The 15,522-nt window shown below is 42.0% G+C and overlaps 1 protein-coding gene across 5 annotated transcripts in view; it reads left to right on the forward strand.

Moving 5' to 3' along the window:
• Positions 1-15,522, forward strand: part of tspan4 (tetraspanin 4) — a 130,518-nt gene that overhangs the window by 71,483 nt on the left and 43,513 nt on the right. For all 5 annotated transcript variants that reach the window (XM_022750622.1, XM_022750597.1, XM_022750605.1 and 2 more), the window contains one exon: positions 6,925-7,116. In XM_022750622.1, coding sequence (XP_022606343.1) covers positions 6,925-7,116 — 192 coding nt within the window. The remainder of the gene's footprint in view (positions 1-6,924; positions 7,117-15,522) is intronic.

Consider the following 15,522-nt stretch of genomic DNA (forward strand, 5'->3'; position numbering starts at 1 on the left):
ATCTAGAAACACTGCTGTTTGCTCCAACTCATTTTAAAAGACTAGCAGCCAATGGGAAAACTCCAACTCAGTCACATGGCAGTCAACTGACCAATAGTGGAAGTACGATCAGTCAGTCAGTCACAGACATACACGATTACAGGGCGGCTCCGTTGTTGTGGTCCAGCTAAAAATGATTTTCCTCCTACCAAGAAATGTATCTGTCACAATGATTTATTATTTAAGTTCTTTATACTTTGACCCCAATCTTTTTTCTTTTTGCATAATTTTCCTTTCAAATCAAGGAGACAGCGCAGAAATCTCTCCTCCCACCACTTTCACAGATACATTACATAGGTAACACACATCTAAAGTAGAAGGTTAATTAAAAACCGACAACCGTCAGCCCTCATCATCGCACTGCAACCATGAGAGCAACTTTCAGGACCAGGATTCATCCTCCTGGGACAATCTGAATACACGACTCAAACATCAAAGTGCCACGAAAGAAATAATACATGAAGCATGTGAAGTCAAACTAACCGTCTTTGGTGTGGTGCCCATGAAGACGGTCTCCACCGATCACTGGCCTTTTATTCATGTACGTGTAAGTATTCCAACTATGACCTTAATCAAACGAACATAATTAGAATGATGTATTCTTGGCCCATGCTCTGGATGGAGCGCTCATAATTGCAGAGACATCAGAGCACCGATATTCATATACTGCGAATGTAGTCATTAAAACATCCACCTGTATTATACATAGCAGCCCAGGAGTCAAGTTCTTCTCCTGTACATGTATATTTCATCAGGAAAATCATCAAAGTCACATCGGTGTAGATATTTCTGCTCCGCTGTCCCACTAGTTTTCTCATGTTTCTGACGCAATGAAGGAAGTTTAGTTAATAAAAGGTATTTATTAAAGGAAACTGTATCTTCTCACACACACACACACACACACACACAGAGCGGTCATCACCCTGGGCCTTAATCAGCAGCCAGTATCAGAGGCTCTGCTTCAAGAACACTAACCTGCAGTGAGAGAGGGAGGAACTCCAGATGGCTGCACCAATTTAAACACTGAAAACTGCACAACTGTAAAGATTTAAGCTGCTGTTTTTTCGGGGGGGGGGGGGGGGGGTTGTTAATCAAGACCAGTTGTAATCAGGGCAAAACTGCCTGTAAAAGCTGATGGACGGAAAAACTAACTGCACAAGCAAGACCACATTTTTGGAAAGAGTGGTGATTAAATGCGCGGAGTCAGTTCGACGCTACAATGTTCAACACTTCGGTCAGTATTCTAGGGGTGAAAGAATCAGTCGATTAATTGATTAGTTAAGTAAAAACAGAAACCAGCTGCTTTTCTCTGTATCAGATCACTATGAGTGGAAAATCCTCTCTGTGCTGACTTTAACCCTGGCAAATATTGATGTGTATTTTTCACAGTTTATATAGCAACAACGATTAATTGATTTATTGAAAAAAAATAAGGATTTGCAAAGTTGCATTTCAACATAATACGATATGTTCCCGCTCACAAACATGCATGAGATGAGGCAAATTTTCACATTGATCTCACGTCTGGAGAAGCGCCCGAGTCACCTCTACCGAGTCACAATGGCAGTCTTATACTAAGGATGCCTCACTCCTATTAAAACTACTGCAATTACAAAAAAAAAACCATTGCTGTTTTCTGGTCCTTATCTGAGACAAGGGCCCGAGGACAGAGGGTGTCAGCTGCAGTACAGACCGTAAAGCTCCTTGAGGGGAATTCTTCATTATGACTTTAACCTACATAAATAAAACTGACATGACACGTTGAATAAATGCATCACTTAATTATCATCTCTAACACAAAGAAAATAAAGTCAGCTCCATGAACCATAAAAACAGAATCGGGAATTTAAGTTGAAATTCTTCTCGTGCCAGATCGCTGCACTAAAAACAAATCGTATTCTGCTGATGCTGTGGAGCAGAGCAGCAGCTCAGAAACACAAGGACAGGTTACAACCACAACCGCTACAGTGGGGCAAAAAAGTATTTAGTCAGCCGCCAATTGTGCAAGTTCTCCCACTTAAAAAGATGAGGCCTCTAATTTTCATCATAGGTACAACCTCAACCATGAGAGGCAAAATGAGAAAAAAAAAAATCCAGAAAATTACATTGTCTGATTTTTAAAGAATTTATTTGCAAATTATGGTGGAAAATAAGTTTTTGGTCAATAACAAAAGTTCATCTCAATACTTTGTTATGTACCCTTTGTTGGCAATGACAGGTCAAAGTCTTCACAAGGTTTTCACACACTGTTGCTGGTATTTTGGCCCATTCCTCCGTGCAGAGCTCCTCTGGAGCAGTGATGTTTTGGGGCTGTCGCTGGGCAACACGGACTTTCAGCTCCCTCCAAAGATTTTCTGTGGGGTTGAGATCTGGAGACTGGCTAGGCCACTCCAGGACCTTGAAATGCTTCTTACGAAGCCACTCCTTCGTTGCCCGGGCGGTGTGTTTGGGATCATGGTCATGCTGAAAGACCCAGCCACGTTTCATCTTCAATGTCCTCGCTGATGGAAGGAGGTTTTCACTCAAAACCTCACGATACATGGCCCCATTCATTCTTTCCTTTACAGTCGTCCTGGTCCCTTTGCAGAAAAACAGCCCCAAAGCATGATGTTTCCACCCCCATGCTTCACAGTAGGGATGGTGTTCTTTGGATGCAACTCAGCATTCTTTCTCCTCCAAACACGACAAGTTGAGTTTTTACCAAAAAGTTCTATTTTGGTTTCATCTGACATTCTCCCAATCCTCTTCTGGATCATCCAAATGCTCTCTAGCAAACTTCAGACGGGCCTGGACATGTGCTGGCTGAAGCAGGGGGACACGTCTGGCACTGCAGGATTTGAGTCCCTGGCGGCGTAGTGTGTTACTGATGGTAGCCTTTGTTACTTTGGTCCCAGCTCTCTGCAGGTCATTCACTCGGTCCACCCCGTGTGGTTCTGGGATTTTTGCTCACCGTTCTTGTGATCATTTTGACCCCACGGGGTGAGATCTTGCGTGGAGCCCCAGATCGAGGGAGATTATCAGGGGTCTTGTATGTCTTCCATTTTCTAATAATTGCTCCCACAGTTGATTTCTTCACACCAAGCTGCTTACCTATTGCAGATTCAGTCTTCCCGGCCTGGTGCAGGTCTACAATTTTGTTTCTGGTGTCCTTTGACAGCTCTTTGGTCTCGGCCATAGTGGAGTTTGGAGTGACTGTTTGAGGTTGTGGACAGGTGTCTTTTATACTGATAACGAGTTCAAACAGGTGCCATTAATACAGGTAACGAGTGGAGGACAGAGGAGCCTCTTAAAGAAGAAGTTACAGGTCTGTGTAGGTGACCAAATACTTATTTTACCGAGGAATTTACCAATTAATTCATTAGAAATCCTACAATGTGATTTCCTGGATTCTTTCCCCCCATGCTGTCTCTCATAGTTGAGGTTGTACCTATGATGAAAATTACAGGCCTCTCTCATCTTTTTAAGTGGGAGAACTTGCACAATTGGTGGCTGACTAAATACTTTTTTGTCCCACTGTATATGACAAATCATATAATAATTACACCTAACGCCTCTCTCTCTCTCTCTCTCTCTCTCTCTCTCTCTCTAGATTACAGATTCAAATAGCTTTCCTGGCATGAACAGAAACATGCTCTTGCCAAAGCAGTTTAGAGATGATTCAAATATTACACATTAAATATACGTGTCACACACTGATGCAGTTCATTGTTTGATTTCTATACAATAAGATAAAATACAAGATAATACAGTTTAAAACATTTTTGGAGATCTACTGGAGAGAACCGCCCCTCCTCTCTCTCTCTGACAGATGAATAGATGAAATCATGAATATCACTTCAGACAGCGAAATGGAGAAGAAAAGACTGAAGTGCTTTTCAAGTTTTATGCACAAGTTTGAAAAAAACAAAACAAATCCAAACAAACTTCATTTCATAAATTCTCAACAACAAAATAAGTTTCAACCGACGCAGCGTTTGAGAGAACAGAGACACTCTCCTCTGCTAGTGCAGACAGTGAAAAGGGCATTTAAGGGCATTTCTACATCCATTTATGGCAAACTGTGGGAGTGGAAATGAGGCTCATGCACGTCGGCACAGTTTTGGGACTAATAAACAGAGCGAGGCGTGAGCCCAGCTTTATGAATCTGGTGAAAAGACTGCGTTAGCATCTTTCTATCCTTAGGTTGTCACACAGTTTTAAGCAACTGGCCCCGGATGCCAAGTAACATCTGGCTCTGTGCTCGATAATTTCTGGTAGTTTTAGGAGGACTGGGTCGAACGTCCTGCACGTCTGCAGAATGTAAACTGTGTCCACAGTGTCATATCCTCCTCTTTGATGAGCTTATGAATCTGTTCGCCACCGTTTAGTCCCAGCGTTCCCTTTTCATCCTCCTCACTGTGGCCCGTCTTCATTAGAGAATACACTCTGGGGTGTAATAGGGGTCCGCTGCGAGCGACAGTGACCCAAAGACCCTTCATTTGCGAGCTGCTGAAATCTCCCAGCTGTGTTAGATGGTGAGCAGAAACCTGCCTCACTGAATGGAGCCCCACATGAGTGGTTTTTATTTTTGCCTTGCCCTACTTCTAGCTCAAGAGCTCATTAAATAAGATCTTGTGTTAAAGCTGGAGATAGAAAGAAAAGCGTGTGTGTGTGTGTGTGTGTGTGTATTTGTGGTTATTGCCTTTGGGAGTTCTGGCAAGTGGTCGTAGAGTGTGTGTGAGTAAGATGGATGACAGTGATGTGCATCATAAACGTGCTACTGTTTGTCATTTTGTGCATCTAAAAGCAGACATGTTCTTCTTCATGAGGACACAAACACAAAGAAGAAAAAAGAACAGGATCTGGCTTCAGAGAGAGAGAGAGAGAGAGAGAGAGAGAGAGAGAGAGAGAGAGAGAGAGAGAGAGAGAGAGAGAGAGAGAGAGAGAGAGAGAGAGAAGAGAGGGAGAGAGAGGGGGGAGAGAGAGAGAGAGAGAGAGAGAGGGAGGGAGAGAGAGAGGGAGAGAGAGAGAGAGAGAGAGAGGGAGAGAGAGAGAGGGAGAGAGAGAGAGAGGTTTCGTCCCACAGCAGCTGGATTCTTCAAACACTGGCCCCATCGGACTGTAACTGGTCGCATATATTAAAATACCAACCTCTTCAGTGGAGGTGATAATTAGTGTAACATCATAATTCATTCTGTTTAATGGGAAGTTCATACTTTCTGTCTTTGAAATGTGCAAAAAAAAAAAAAAATACTGACAACGTTGAAAGAGTTTCTGTTGTTAAAATGAGACGAACTCTAAAATGAATTTAACCACCATGATCCAGTTACTGTCACTCTCTGCAGTCAACTGTCTGATAAAGGTAAAAATACCAAGGAAGCTAAAGCTGAACCAAAATAATTTGCCCAAACTGTAGGCAAAACAAAAACGATAGATCTGATGCCGACCAACCCGAGATCAAAGTAGAATTACCGCCTCGTGGTCGTCTGCCTCCGCCACTCAGGTTACAACCCTGTTCATCTACCCTTCATATGGAATATGAAAATATGTGTTTTGTGAGGTCACCACGATCTTGACCTTCAACCTTTGACCACCAAAATCTAATCAGTTCATCCTCGAGTCTGAGTGAAGGTTTTGAAGAGGTTCGGTGAAAGCATTACTGAGATATCGTGTCCATGAGAATTGGACGGACAAACAACCCGAAAAGCAATATGTCCTCCAGCTCTGGCAGCAATAAAAAACTCTGATGTGGTTCCTTAGTGGAGTGAAAGCAAGCAGGCAAACAGACCAACCACAGCTCTCTATCAAAGCAGGTGTGTGATTTAGCATAAATTCAAAAGCTCCAGCATTATTACATTCAGGTGATCATCCTGTGAACTGTAAAGAGAGGAATGTCCGCAGAGATCTGTGTATCTATATGATCGTACAAGATCCTCTCGTAAGCATGCAAATGTTTCAGCATGAGTGCAGGAGTAAGTAACCACCCGTCCTGTAGTATTACAGCACAAAGACACCTCTGTCTTTGCTCATTATTCAAAACACGTCAGTCCCTCCGAGTTGATGCTCCATGATTTGTAATAAACCAGGGTGAAAATGAAACATAGCAAGAGAAAACAATGCATCAATTATAATATTTTTCTTTGGTCAGGACTGTGTGAAGCGAACTCCAGGTGTGAAAGTGACCTTAAAGGAACAGTATGACATTTTGGGAAATGCACTTATTTGCTTTCTCGCTGTGAGTTAGAGGATAAGATAGATACCACTCTCTTCCCTGCACAGTACATATATTATATATATATACATATAATAAAAAGGTACAGCCAGCAGTCTGTTAGTTAGGTTTAGCATAGAGACAGGAAACAGGTGGAAACAGCTAGTCTGGCTCTCTGAAGCTCGCTAACACCAACGTTATCTCATTAAAGCTGAGAATCAAATTCCAGTGACTGACAGCGGGACTATTTCTTGGCAGGAACCAGTCGCCAGGCATCCAACAAATCCTCAAGTAGTTAATGTTTGCTGGCAAGAAATAGTCGGGGACGTAACGACTCACCTGGCTGCTGACTATAATCTTATACTTACCTGACAGACTTCAGAGTGGAATCTGTTTCCTCTGCAATTCTCTGCTAAAAAGCAAATGAGCGTATTTTCTCCGAATGTAGAAGTTAAAAGTTTAAACTGGGTGGCTTGGTTTGCTCTCTTCTGTTGATCTTTTACCCCAATTGTTGCTGTTCTTTATGTTTTCCTTCTTCAATCTCCGCTGGCAGACAAACAGAAAGCCACGACGAGTCAGCAAATATTTCTATGCACCGCCACGTTTGACTGTGTGTTTGTGTTGAGGATGAGTTTGGCCGTGTTGTTAGCACGCTGACAGCTTTCCGCCTTTTCCTCTTTGTGTTTCCTCGGCAGCTGGGAGGATGCGGCATACTGGGTGTGGGAGTCTGGCTCTCGGTGACCCAGGGAAACTTTGCCACCCTGTCATCATCCCTTCCCTCCCTGTCAGCGGCCAACCTGCTCATCGCCGTGGGGACCATCATCATGGTGATTGGCTGTCTGGGCTGCGTGGGAGCTGTCAAGGAGAGCCGTCCTCTGCTGCTGACGGTAAGTTCTTCGTCAGGCTGGTTTTTGACGCTCTTGTTAACTTTAAACACGAAGGTGTGTTAATGTGATGATCTTCTCAGCTTGTTGTTGCTGGGATCACAAATAACGTCACTAACTTTTCATAGAGCAATAAGCTTTGACATTCTCATACAATTTTCATGCAATCACAGATTGATGAGACATAATGGTGATTCAACCTATATCCATCTCATGAACAGCTCTTACATTCAGTCCTGACTATAGCTGCTGTCTGGGTGAGCGTTTGAGGTTTGTTTGTGATAAATGCACAGGTCCAAATAATCACTGTGTGGCTGTATAGACAAAAACTCAAAGAACACAAAATCAAAAAGGTAGAAGCTCCGTGAGTTATTATGTAGGTGGAGTTTCTACAGTGTGTTTTGGGTTGTTGGATGTGTTGCTGTACGACTGAGGAAGTGGCAGAGTAAAAAGTTTTCATATGTGACTGAAGGCTGCTAATGATACACAAGCTGTAAATAAAGATGGACGAAGCCTCCGTGACGTCACCCACAGGTTTCTGAAGAGCAGTCTTGAACTGCTTCATCATCGCCATTTTGGCAGTGGCTGACTCCGCCCCCAACTCCCAGCTAATTTGAAAATGAGCAAAGAGGTGGGGCGCCGAGACTTCGGTGCATGCATACGCTCAACCCTCCATAGCTTTAGTCCTTAATAAAATGTAAACAGGTGAGTTATATAAACAGGTGAGTTATATAAACAGGTGTCATGAAGGAGGAAATTAGCTCTAGAGACCAAAACAGTTTTTGTACCAGGCTGTAAACATGTTTATTTCTGCTGTAAAGTTTTAACATGGGAGTCTATGGGGACTGACTCACTGTTGGAGCCAGACTCTAGTGGTCGTTAGAGGAACTGCAGCTTTTTGGCACTTCCTGTGTTGGCCCGTTTCCACTTGTAAAGATACCGATGAGCGAGCTGCACTTTAGTAGCTAATGCTAACGTTAGCTTCACAGCCCCAAATCATGAAGGTCACGACTCTGAATATTTAAGCCTGAAACAATGATGTGATATGTTTGAAGATTTACTGGGAGATTCAAACTATGGACTGTTATCCACCTGAGCTAGCTGCCACCTGCCTGTCTGAAAATGATGTCATGTGATCGTCCAGCTAAGTCGTTTATCGGGAGGAAGACCAAACGCTGCAACAAGACAAACACCAAAGTGATAGTTTTAGAGAGAAAACACATTTGAACAGGAGTTGTTCTTTGTTGTTAATTACCAAACCAACAGAATTAACATTATTTAGCCACAGGCAGGTAAATTAATGACTGAAGTTCTCACCCTCAGCCTGTTGCTAACTGTGTAAATAATGGCCTGCCTACAGCTTGTTAAGACAGAGCCCTGTCCTTTGGTGTGTGTGTGTGTGTGTGTGTGTGTGTGTGTGTGTGTGTGTGTGTGTGTCTGTGTGTCTCTGTTTGTGTGTGTGAGACAAGCTCACAATAACACAACTTCACTACTGTACACTTATAATAATAACAACACATAAACAGCTCAATCAAAGCAAACAGGGCGGGAAACATTCGTGCAATATAACCTCTATTACATTACATTACATTAAATTAAGGGGCATTGACAATATCTTGTTATTTCCCACTGCACATGTTGCCACAATGGTACTTTTGTGAAATTGTTTTGCACAGAAAACTCTCCAGATCTCCGTCAACGCTGCGGGTTGAATGTTGTGTCAATGATTGTGTTTTCATGAATATTAGTCTGTGGAGACTCTTTGACATTCCTGACACATTGCAATCCAGAGGCACGCTGTTTCATGACACTGAAGAAGCTCAATGAAGGGCGGATAAAACATTATGTAACGAAGAAAATGATTCAATATATTTCTATTACAATGCTGTACAGGGGTTAAGGCTTGTTGCCATTGGCACTGGCAACCATGAACCCACCCAGAATCCCCACTGACATGATTCTTCTTTCTTTTTTCCACCTTTGATACAGTTCAATGAGATATTTTCTATTTTCTTTTCTTATCTCTCCTATATTACTATATCATGAATCTCACTTTTCAAGTCATCTCTTCTCCTCCATTTCAGTAAATATTGCATTTGAATTCTGTGTGCTGCTTATTTTAAAAGCTGAAATGTTACAAAATGTTACAAAACGCTGCAAAGCAAACATGAAAACTCTTAACATTAGCCAACACTTAAGACTAAATGTCAAATGCTGCCCTAAACCTTCAACCTGTTGGTCATTACTATAATGTATCACCACTAATATGAATAAAACTAGTGTGGTGAGCAGTTAAAGATTTGCCAAAAATGAAAATTTGAAAGAAGAAAAGGTCTTAATAAACATCCATCATGTATCTTTTAAAGCCTGTGTGCCATGTTAAATTTTGATAGGGTGTGAGTTTAAAGCAGGACAGTTTTGACAGTCTGTGCTGAATTGAGATTTATACTCACTAATGTGCAAGTCAGAAGACAGGAAGTGTTTGACATCAAATATCAAACATTTTACGCTCTAATTTATCCCAACTCTGAGCTGCGTGATCTCCGATGTTGGACCGGGTGTCCGTGATAAAGTGTGAACAACAGATCCTCACAAGTATTTTGATAAACAAACAAACTCAATCGGGCACCAACACTGCACCGCATTTATCTGAAAGAATAATTGTATGTGGGGAAAAATAGAATTAATCATTATAGAAATGGCACAGCCGGAGTAAGCAATTATTAGCTCTGTGGGAATGAGTCTTAGTGTCGATCATTAGCATGATCCATGACATTTTCCCCACAGTGACCAGACCAGTTCCTGCACTGTGTCAATATAATGAGACTGGGTGAATTACAAGTTTGCTATAATGAGTGACAGAGCGGCCCGTTCTTCATGCAGATTAGAAAAGACTCTTCTCCCTTCAAATTTCAGGGCTAATTAGCATGTTGATCGCTGATGAGGGACACGGAGTGTTGCAACATCACTGTGAGATATTTGCAGAATAACAGTAGTGCTCTGTGCTGGCAAAATTATTATTGCCTTTTGTGAGCCTTGTAATTTGTAGCATCAAAGAGTGACTGATTTCCAGTTTTTAAAATATGCTTTTGCAATTCTGTGATAGGGACTTCAAAGAAATTCCAGCTTTTTACATGAATGTAAAACTTCATACAAACATTTTTTTTAACAGATTAGTATTGCAGGAGCCTTTAGATAAAGCTATAAAGGAATGTGGGTTGTAAGTGCATCAGTGTGGAAACTGATCACTCAAACAAGAAGCCTTTAAAATGTCCTGAAGAACTACTTCCTCAATCAGCTTCACACTATAAGCAACGAAAACGCTATTTTTGGCCAAAGCTAGAACAATAGTATTTGTGAAAAGATGCAAGGAGGTGTCTACGTTTCTAAAAGCAAAAGTTCTGTTCTTTTTCTGCACAGACAATATTAGGTGAGTGTTGGAGCTCTTCCAAGTCTCGCTTGGATGAGAAACTCTTGAATCATCAGCACAGCAGATGAGCATCTGCATCACAAAACATCTGGTGCTTTGATAAAAAGTTACAACACTTATGCGGAGAAACTCTCGGGAGACGATGAAAAGTTCATAAAAAGGCAAAGTCTTAACTGAACAGCCAGGAAGTTAGTTGGTCCAAAACAGGTGAACACCACCAGGCGGCGAGAGTAGGCAAACATCCAAGAGCCAAAAAACAAGGCAACGTCATGAACCGGGAATCAAACACGAGAGAATAGCTGGGAAGCACAACAAGGTAGAACAAAGACACCCTGGGTTTTCAGTCCTACAAGGGGGGTTCACTTCCTACCAGGGTAGATCACCATAGTAACTTATACTGAACTCCTAACCTGCTCTGCAACAGGATCACATCAAGACCTGTCAACAACCAAACAACTGACCAATCAGATCACAGGAAAAACTGGGTCATCATTCCTACAGGATCCTGACGGGAACAAAAGAGTTCTAACAAATGTCTTTATGTCTTTAAGACATGTATGAAGTTTGAACACCTGATTAGTTTCATCTTGCTTCAGATAAATACAGCTGGGTGTCATCTGCATAACAATGGACATTTATCTGGTGCCTCCTGATAATATTGCCTAAAGGAAGTATATATAGGGTGGAAAGTATTAGTCCCAGCACAGAACCTTGTGGAACTCCATGACTAACTCTTGTGTGCATTGAAGAGTCATTATCAACATGGACAAACCAGCTTAGTGTGAATACCTTAATCTATCTATCAAGTTCTAGTCTCTGTAAAAAGATCCTGCAATCGATGGTGTCAAATGCAGCACTAAGATCCAATAAGACAAGTATGATGAGTCTATTGTCCGAGGTCATGAGGAGATCATTGGTAACCTTAACCAGAGCTGTTTCTGTGTTATGATGAATCCTGAATGAAAATCTTCAAATAAACCATTCCTATACAAATAATCACATAGATGGATGTTAGAAATAAAGGCGAGGTTGGACATGGGTCTGCAATTCGCTAAAACATCAGTGGGCTTTTTAAGTAGAGGTTGACCTGTAGTACATAACCTGTTAATAAAGATAAGTTGATGTGATCTAATACAGAAGTGTTGATAGAAGGAAAAACACCCTTGAACAGCCTCAATGGAACAGGGTCTAGAAAACAAGTTGATGGTTTCAATGAAGAAACTGTTGAGGTTTGCTCTGAGAGATCTATAGGAGAGAAAAGAGCCTAAACATAAAGCAGGCGTTACAGTTGATTCCAAGGTTGCCGCACTAGTCAATACATCTGTGTCAGTTGTGAAAAGGAGATGAGGATTTTTTTTTCTCCAATAATCACTGTTTTATTTGTAAAGAAGCTCATGAAGTCATTACTACTGAGGGTTAAAGGAACAGACAGTTCAACAGAGCTGTGACTGTCTGTTAACCATGAATAATAGGAGGTTCTGGCTTAATGTAGGCTTCTCTGTATGTTAATAGACTATCTTTCCAAGCTTTGTGAAATTCCTCTCGATCGGTGGAATGCCACTTCCTCTCCAGCTTTCGTCAAATCTGTTTTTGTGAATTTTACCCCGGAGCTAGCCTCCTCTGACTCACTACCCTCCTCTTCAGAGGGGCAACAGTGTCGAGTGTTGTACGCAGTGAAGCTGCAGCGCTATCAACAGGATCATCGACTCGTGTGGGTGTAAAGTTGAGGTAGCTGTCCTAACTAACAGACTAACTGACACTAAATAATGATGTAATTCTTTCTTTAAATTCGGTAAGAGCACTATGAGTCAGACACTTGCTGTAAGCATTTTTCCCCCCAAAATGCTGTGTAATCGATTACTGTGAACTCAAATGTTAATAAAGAAATAGTCAGAAAAAAAAGAGGGAAATATTGTCACATGTTCAATTCCTCTGCCATTTGTCAGAACAAGATCGAGGCTGAGATTAAAACAGTGACTGGGTTCATTTACATGTTGAAAACAATTGAGTGAATTAAATGCAGTGCTGAGGCCGTCGTTATCAACACCTACATGAGTGTTGAAATCACCCACTATAAGGACTGTATCTGTACTAAGAACTAACTTGGATAAGGAGTGAGGGGCAGCTGGATGATATACAGTAACCGGTAGGACTGGTTTTTGTGTTTTCCAGCTCGGATGAGAAAGAGTGACTTAGTTTAGGTTTAGGGTTGATTAATAAGCTGGGGTGAAGAAAAAATCGCTGCGACCGAGGAACGTGAGAATTAATATGAGTAATATGAGTACTGATTCATTTAGACCAACATATTCTTTCTGCTGCTACCAGGTTTCAGTCAGAGTAGATCAATGTGATGATCAGCTATCAGCTATCAGATCATTGACTAGTAGGGATTCAGATGGGGATAATAATCCTATCTTTTTGGTCTTGTGATAGCCGTTGTGCTACTTTTTATTAGGTTTTTATGTTTGACTTCCCTTCTGTTTACCTTTGATTTAATAAGGTGGTCGGGGGGCAGATGCAGTTTCTATCAGGTTTATGGAAGCGTGTGAGACTGTGACTCTGCCTCCCAGTCTCAGCTCTGGGTTGTCATGGATTTGGCTTTCTAATAATGTTTGCCGTCTCTCCTAATCAGACCAGGTTTACCCCAGAAAGTCCTCCAATTATCTACAAAGCCCACATCGTTTGCTGGACACCACCTCGTCAGCCAGAGGTTGAAGGAGGACATGCAGCTGTAAATGTCATTGCTGGCAGGGGCCCAAATCTACAGAGTCTGATACTGTCTGCATATACCCCAACTCCATATTAATCTTGGTGACCTCCGATTGGCGTAATCAGATGGCATTATCAACAATGTGAATTGCAGTCGTACTGTATTCACACTTATCACTAGGCAGCAGTTTCACCTGCTCTGGCCTCAGGAATGCATTTGAGTCTGGTCAGCAGTGTCGCTAACATCACCTTTCTCAAAATAGAGCTGCCAATAACCAGAGTTGGTTTCTCTGCAGGTGTCTCGCTGAGTGGGGAGAAACTGTTAGAAACCAGTCAAGGCAGCCGGCCGCCGACCCTGAGTCCAGTTCTGCCTCGTAAAGGAAGTTTTTCCTCGCCACTGTCGCCAAGTGTTGCTCTTGGTGAGAATCGTTGGGTCTCTGTAAATAATATTATAAAACGATCTAGACATGCTCTATTTGAAAAGTGCCTTGAGATAACTTATGTTGTGAATTGGAGCTATACAAATAAAAATGCACTTGACTTGACTAAAAAACAGAAGCTACAATACTAAGACAGCTACAAGTCTTTGGCAAAACCAGTGTTTCTTCTCGGATCATATTAACTTCTTTATTCACGGTCCTGATGATGTTGCTTATAATTAACAACTCTGACTCTGTCACATGAACGCGCTCGTTAACTGAATCAGTGGATAACCTGCTTCGTAGTTCAGGTTATCCAGGACGGACAGTGTTAGGTTCAGGTAAGCCAGATAACGAAAAGATATCCTGGGTATGTTGGACTCAGGCCTCAGGCGAAGGAGCGAGGAAAACAGGAAACAAGGCAGAATTAACGCGACATTACAAAAGTCAAAGGTACAAACTTCAGGATAACCTGAGGAGAATATGACAAGGTGCTGTTTATTAGCATTACATTTGGTTACAGCTAACTGCTGCTAACATATAATGTTTGTATGGTAACCTGATATATCCAGCCATCTTAAAGAGTCTCCAAACACATAATCACATTGATCCCTGTTGGCATCTTGTTGGTTGAAGTTAGTGGTTTCAACAAGCATATTTGGATTTGAAAGTTTGTTTCAGACAAATTCTCTCACCCGTCCCAAACTGTGATGAAACAGGAAAGACCCCAAGGTCTGCATCGTATGTCAGCTGCTGCAAAAAGTCTAAATACCAGAAAACCGGCAGAACACACAGGTTTGTGATATCAAACCTGATAAACAACACACAGGCTCAACAATAACCGCGCTGTGTGAGGTTCACAGAATATTTAGGGCTCATCAACAGTAACGTGAACTGTGACAAACAGCTACAACTATGTACTGACACACAAATCAGCGTCTCATAGTCGAGCTCCTGCCCCACCTGCGGCACAGGAAGCCACTCAGCGACTCTCTCAAAAAGCCATGAAAGTGACTGTCATCGCTCCGCCCGTGATTCCCGCAGAGACACAGAGTCTGACAGGAGCTTATCATGGCTGGCTAGCTCCAACTATCGGCACTACATCACCATCCATGCTACACTGAGTGCTGGTCAGTCAGTGTCCATCTCCCCTGACCCTCTACAGCACAAACCACTACAGCCACAAGGCTCAGTGGTTTTCAACTCACTCCTCTGTTGTGTTTTTTTATTTATTTATTTTCTAAATATGAGATGTTTCTAGCAGAACTTGTGGGTGTAGTTACCCTCAAAGAATTTCTGTTTCATATATGCAACTCTGGCTGTAGTAGCTTTAGAGCCAGGTGTTTCAGGTGCTTTCAAGATAATGTGCTTTTCAGCATTTGAGTGCAATGCACCAGACAGACATTAAGCCACATTTTGGAACAAAATCCATTACTCTGTCCCTTTAAGTTGAAAATAAGAGCCATTTGGGGACACTGAACTTCTCTAGAAATGTAATTTTCATCAGGGTAATAGGTAATTAAAGTCATGTTTCACACCGGTGAGTTGGGACAGTCAATACTAGAGCGAGTCAAAGGGCACAGAGGAGGTGTAGCAGATCTGTGGCCTAATCTGCTCACAAATTAGTCAGAATCAGTTCAGTGTGTTGGAAATGGAAGCAGATTGTTTACACTGAGCAGCTTTACGCAGGTCTGAGATACAGAGCCTGTAAAAATGATTAGACCCACCGCATGAAAAGACCGTGGCTGACACCTCAAAGGCTTCTCTCCATACACACTCAATGCTGTGAGATCCCACAAGGTATTGATTCAGGAGGCGCTGATGGACTGTGCGCCTGACATGACTGGTTCA

The sequence above is a fragment of the Seriola dumerili genome, unplaced genomic scaffold (assembly GCF_002260705.1).
Source record: "Seriola dumerili isolate Sdu_G_001 unplaced genomic scaffold, Sdu_1.0 BDQW01000012.1, whole genome shotgun sequence".
Taxonomy (NCBI): Eukaryota; Metazoa; Chordata; class Actinopteri; order Carangiformes; family Carangidae; genus Seriola; species Seriola dumerili.